The sequence below is a fragment of the Opisthorchis viverrini genome (genome assembly GCF_000715545.1).
Source record: "Opisthorchis viverrini unplaced genomic scaffold opera_v5_422, whole genome shotgun sequence".
NCBI classification, from domain to species: domain Eukaryota; kingdom Metazoa; phylum Platyhelminthes; class Trematoda; order Opisthorchiida; family Opisthorchiidae; genus Opisthorchis; species Opisthorchis viverrini.
In genome coordinates this window covers 138,276-144,495 of record NW_008752076.1, presented here as the reverse complement: position 1 = coordinate 144,495, position 6,220 = coordinate 138,276, and the positions used below count along the sequence as shown (strand labels likewise).

Sequence of the window (6,220 nt, the reverse complement as noted above, 5' to 3'; positions counted from 1 at the left end):
GGGAGTAAAAATTGACGCGTGATCATTTCGGAACGCGCTTCATTGTCGGAACAATCAGACAAGACCTCCTGTCTGTTACAACATCATATCCACTAGGCCCGTCTGTGTTTTTATCTTTTTTCCCGCCCTTTATTTGCCCTGATAAAGATCATTATTGGTCCAAATATAAGCTGATCATTCCAGTAAATTTTGGAGAAAATCCCAGGTTTGGTTTCAGTTCATGTTCCACACAATCTCCAAGCATTTCGCACACCGTTAAGCGTAGAGTAAGTGTGTGCTATTTCGGTACTCTACGAGACTATTATATTGTAGATAGATCTAGGTTCTAGAATTATAAGAGCATCCCAGTATCCCATCAGGTGCATAAGCAACGCTGCTGGAACTGTCGAATGTTTTCATACTGAGTTGTGGATTGTGTTTGCCATTTAAGTCCCCTATGCAGGATACACAAATCGCGGAAAGAAAGGTTCGATTAGTGGAATTCTACCGACTTGCTGCAGGGCTTGGGACACACAGTTGCTTTGTATTCGTTCATAGTCTGGCTGCGGAGGCACTTTGTTGAAAACGCTTGCTTTAGAACCAATAAAGAGTAAACGAAAAATAGCTCCCTTAGTTCTGCTGGTCAAAGGGATCGGAATCCAGATAGGTACAACCCTATTAGACTTTGTGAGTCTAGCCCATTCCGATACATGACTTGAATACATTGTCCAGTTGAGAAGCGCCTGGGAGGAAGTATAGTATGGTAACCTCTGTTACCGACTAAACTATTTTTCACGTGGTAAAGAAACAAATCGTCATTCAATGAAGAGAGGAATATTATGGTTGAGATAAATCCTGTGTATTCCAAGTTCCTACATGTCTCTGTACGGAATGGATAGCATAAAATGGAAACCCGGTCTTAGTGCAACTGGTTCTCCGCCTCCCCAAGGCTGGTTCGCATTTAGAACTGTGGAACAATATGTGATCCCTGAAGTCTTCAAAACGTATTTTTGTGATAGCCATAAAAGAATCCAAAACATCGTTGACAGAGGTATGAAGATGGACGTGTATGCAGTTAAAATGTATTGCGAGGGATTCAACTCTTTGGTATAGTTCAATTTCTGTGCACCCCTGAAGCATCTCGAAAGTATATTTAGTCATAAGTTGGACATATGGATACTTTCGCATTATTTCGGACCCATCTCAAGAAACTCAGCCTAGCATCATATCCTCGCAGCAGCCGCATACTTCTCTGGTTATGTTCACACCGGAATACGCTAGGAATAAGAACAAGCTGTTATGTTGGGTAAGGTGCACCATAAAACTTCAGAAGTAACGCATCATCACTGTCAACACTAGTAAACATACTGCACTGACTAATATCTTCTGCCAAATTTGTCCCGAATCTATCGATTTGTATCTCTTCATGTGTGAACACTATGCTCATGTAAACCGTGGAAGACCCAATAGGGAAGCAGTTAGTGTGGATTCCTTCAGCAGTTGGGATTAATCCGAAGAATAGCCACTTAAAACATGTTCAGTGATTAGGCCTTCTCCATTAAGAATCAGCTCCCCCCTGATTCGCATTTATTTCGGCGGCTAATTCTACAGGAACGCTGAGCGTATTATTTAATATATAATTTACATAATACATTGTTCATAATATAATAAAAACGATGCAGAATTGTCACGATGAATTCACGTACGGAGCATTCACTTTCAGTAAAACCAAATCTTTCGAAACCAAGGTTCAATTCGTTGTAGGAAACACGGTTGTCACCATCCAAGTCCACTATAGAAAACAGCTTCAGCAAGCCTCGATGCAACGTCTCCTGCTTCATTTTTCTGAATTATGCCTATGGGGAAAAATGTTAGACTAAACATAAAGATTTCAAATGTAGTGGAATTACACTGACTATAAACTCAGACCAGATAACGCATGTTCTGTCCATATGGGCTACTTGGAGAATTACGGTTCTTGTGAAGATGAACAGAAAGATACTTCTTATGGAACAAAGCATAGGAACTCATCTTTTATGATATGTTTTAAAGGAAATTTACCACCTTGTATATCATCCTTAAAGAAACAAAACTAATTTGACTTTTATCATGAAGTTAGATTCGTCCTCAAAAGAATCCTTCAGGTGATCTACAGCGCCCATGTGGGGCGGAGTGAGTGCCCAAACCCAAAAGAGGGAGAACAGTTACTAGACATCAAGCTGCTGCTTGAAACCTCTGATCTCCCAAGAACAGCATCAATAGCCACCACTTCAGAAGTAACTTCCAAGGTGGATCCGTTGCTGCAACCAAGACGCCATACCGGTCGCGCCAGAAGACTGGTAAAACCTTTACAACTTGACCCACGCCGAAAATCTTACACTGAACGGCCAATAAGGGGAGATATCAGAAAGGCCAGATTCCTGAAAGTGATTGTAGGACGCCCGGAACCTGTTGAGACCCCAAAAGCTCCACCAAAATCTGTATAGGAAAGCCGGTAAGCATCCAGGCCAGCCAATAATTCAATCAATTCAGCAAAAGCCGATGAGTTTTCAGGTACGGCACAGAAGCAGGACCGAATGTGATCAGCGTTCGAGGATTTTGTAGAAGCACGATCGATGTTGATGGGTGTCCAACAAACGCCTAGCGGACAGCCTGGATCAGTGTCAGAAAGTGCGCTTTAAACAGCACGGGACAATTGTAACTTTTGCACTCGCACGCACTAACTCGACTGTTCGGAATATAGCAGTTGTGTTCCGTTCTTTGAGTCTTTCTTGCGGCACTAGGAACTAGAGCGGGGTCAGCAGTAGCTATAACGTCTTTGAACATAAAAATGTCTTGCGTGTGAAAATTTCCACAGGAAGCTAATTGAAACTTCAGTGTTGACTTTCGTCAACCTATTGCCTTAAAGCGAGGAACGGTGTTTGGAAGTGTAGTAGTTTAGATGAAGTTAGCCTGATCCCCTGGATTAATTTACCCCACAGGTTGCTTTCTCGCCCTTCTTTAGTTGTGTTTGCGAGTAATTTGCTAGAAATAAGCGTTATCTATGATCACAAAGCCACCACTGGTTGTCTTTCCTTTAAAATCGAATGCCATAAGCATAATTGTTACAATGGTAGACCACAATGTCACGGGTTTTTCTTAGCCGTCGGGTATCGGTGTTGTAAGATAGTTTAGCGTGTGATACAGGAGAAAGACTGTTTTTCGAATGGGCTGGCATGCAAAGGAAGGCTAACGAAAGTGGAACGTTGGGAAAGACACTAACAGCTAACAGTTCAATGAAGTCCAGGTAGCATCCATTGTATTTTCCGTCATCTTGTAGAATTACCATTTAATGAACCTGTGTAGAAGACTAACCCAAATTGGCTAGGTGGTACGAAACTATTAACTTATATATCAACCGCCAAACTACCAGTGACTGGAGGAACGCACTTTGCTGCGAAATCGCCTATAAACAAACACAACCTAAGCGGTTGCAAGCCATTGGGCACAAAATAAAATATCCCATCTGCACAGATATTTTAAGAAGCAAACATTCTCAGGCGTTCTCTTGAACATTGGTGGGCGTTCTTTGGATATTCTATAATAATGAACGAATATCGCAAAGCAGTTTCCTGACCGTCCATCACATGCCAGGGCAGATCTTGGATGCCAGACCAGATAAAACTTGCATGCTTCGTCGGTAGCATATACCATTACATCGCTTTATCCGCTTAGCTAGTACATTTCTGTACTTATGCGCTGTGCTACCAGGATATCGTCGCCTATGGCTTGGTAGAATTTGAATATTCTTTCTTACTCGCAAATTTCCATAAAGCATTCGAACTTGTATTACTTTCGAGGGGCTAGCTTCTTCCCCCAGAACTCCTCCAATAAAGAGCGAGCACATCTTGTCAGAAGGAAGTTCTACTGACTTTCGTAAGTGACTTACTAAAAGTAGATGGTCCGTCTTATTAGGTGGGCCAACAATTATCAACTGCTCATAGTATTAATTATAGGTGATTTCGGAATATACGTAGTTTCCGTTGGCATTGCTCGCCTTGACAGTTAACCTCAAAGCTCAATTACGTGTGGAGCATAAATCCTACAAATTTCCATAGTTTCACGTCCAAATAAGCCTGCTGATCCCACCTGATAGTAACGATTCCCAGTTGATTGTTTGCCATGTACCCATCCTACTGTGTGGCGAGCTGTGACGCCCCCACACGTTCTCACCACAACAATGTACTCCATCCCATACATAAATTACTCTTAAGAAGTGACAAGAAAAACAACTTGGCATAACGAGATATCCAACAACATCAATGTGTGCTATAAATCCAGCGGCCTTTCTTCAACGTATTCTATGGCCTATCATGACTTTGGTTATGTTCATCGCCTTACCAGTGTTACGCGGGAGTGCTTTAAGGCAGGGGAACTTTATACGGATATGGTATTCTTAAAACTTTTTAAAAACGTTGGCAATTAGTGGGGCATTTGTTGACCAAGAGATGTATTTAAAAGTTGCACTGCATGTCATTCCATGCCTACAGTTGCCTTTGTAGACTAAACGTGGTCCAAAAACGTTTATAGAGTCGTGCCCCGAACGGATGCCTTCAATTCCTGCTTTCCGGTCGTAATTTCGGTGACCGCTATCCATCTCTAAATCAACAACATGTCAAATCAATACAATAAATCAACAGCAAAATGGTTACTTTTCCCTGAAGCGGAAAAAAGTAGTCTTAGATAATTGCTATCCCGATTGAAACCACACGCATAATCCATTGGTCTTGTGTTTTAGTTTAAAACGGGTCAAAAACTGCTCCATTATAAAGCCTTCCGAATCTTTGTCAGACGATAAAATTCTTCCTGTAGCTCCTGCATCCCGGCAAATAAGTGAAATTTACAGTAGATTTTATACGTGCAACTTACACCAAAGATAGCCGCAATATGCTTTCTGTATTGATGCCAGTAGAGCATAAAGTGTTCCTGTCAGGATGCAGTTTGTCGCTTTTTATTAGGGCATATAGCACATAACATGATAATATGTGCTTGTGTCAGCTGATTGGTGAATCAAGCATATCACCTGCCTCACATTCTGATCAAGAGTAAGTTCAGCTAATTGCGTGACGACTTTGTTGTGTTTACGTAGTACACCAGTATAGAGATTCAGAGTTCCGTGGTGAAAAACGTGACCAAATTCGGCGCAGAGTACCCTTTCTGAGTCAGCTTTTCTGAATCAGTTTTATCAGCCTACTCGACCGCAAAGCCGTATAGCTTTTGACTGCGGAAAAAACGCTCTACAGTGAATTCTGCATACTCTACGACCATGTCGGGAAAAATGGAGCCTGATATTCCAAAAGGAACCCACTGCGATATCCGATTGCATGTTTTATGACTTTGCTGTGTTTCAAAGGTATTAGGAAGGTCCAGTTAGTTGGAGCACTTTCTTTTGAACACTCCCACCTCGGTTGGGCGTTATATCGCTTTGTCCACGGTAGGTAAAGCTTGGATCCACCTGATACCAATCACTCACCAACACTCACCCCGTATGATCTCAAAATGCCTAACGTCTATAGCTATGTTGCCGGGATCCCGTTTGAAGGGATATTTTGCCAATCCTTTTAAATACCTTGGCTTGGACACTAAAAGTTTGAGAACAGCATCTCGCTCACTATCATTGAAACCATTCTGCTTGCCGTTATTTCAGTTCTCGCCGCTGCACTATTTGAGCTAAAATGTTTTCGAATAGACTGTTTTGAGTAGGATTCCATCTCTAAACGTACACTTTTCGCGATATTCCTCATGGATGTGAAATGTCGCCTAGCCAGACGTTTCAGTATTCCAGATGTGTACTTTTGTAAGTAGGTGTATTAGATATAGTACTCTATACTGGCAGTAACATCGTGTGCACACTGAATCACATAATAAGAATCATCTTCACTTCCAATTATAGGAACACCATGGGACAACCTCGGATACGGAGAGTAGAATGCAGTAAAACATTTAAACAGCAAAACAGTAAATCACACACAGCTTTTGAAAGAAACTGAACGTCCAATATGATTAATTTACTACCTACAAACATTCATGTGCTTTACGAAACTACCAAGCGTGTATAATTTTTTATCTGTAGGTCGGTTTTACCAAATAAATGAGTAGAAGAATAACACAATATGGATCTCTAAAAGCAATAGTTGATAATGGTGATCATTGCATCGTAAAATCACAGCGCTTGGGCCGGAAAAGAGAAATAATATAACGA

At 41.4% G+C, this 6,220-nt stretch overlaps 1 protein-coding gene across 1 annotated transcript; it reads right to left on the bottom strand.

The window, feature by feature from the left end:
- Positions 1 to 22: 22 nt before the first annotated feature.
- T265_10875 (hypothetical protein) lies at positions 23 to 1,820 on the bottom strand (the record flags this gene model as incomplete). Its single annotated transcript, XM_009177369.1, has 2 exons — positions 23 to 138; positions 1,697 to 1,820. 2 exons carry the CDS (start codon positions 1,818 to 1,820, stop codon positions 23 to 25), a joined length of 240 nt encoding a protein of 79 aa, XP_009175633.1.
- Positions 1,821 to 6,220: the final 4,400 nt, after the last annotated feature.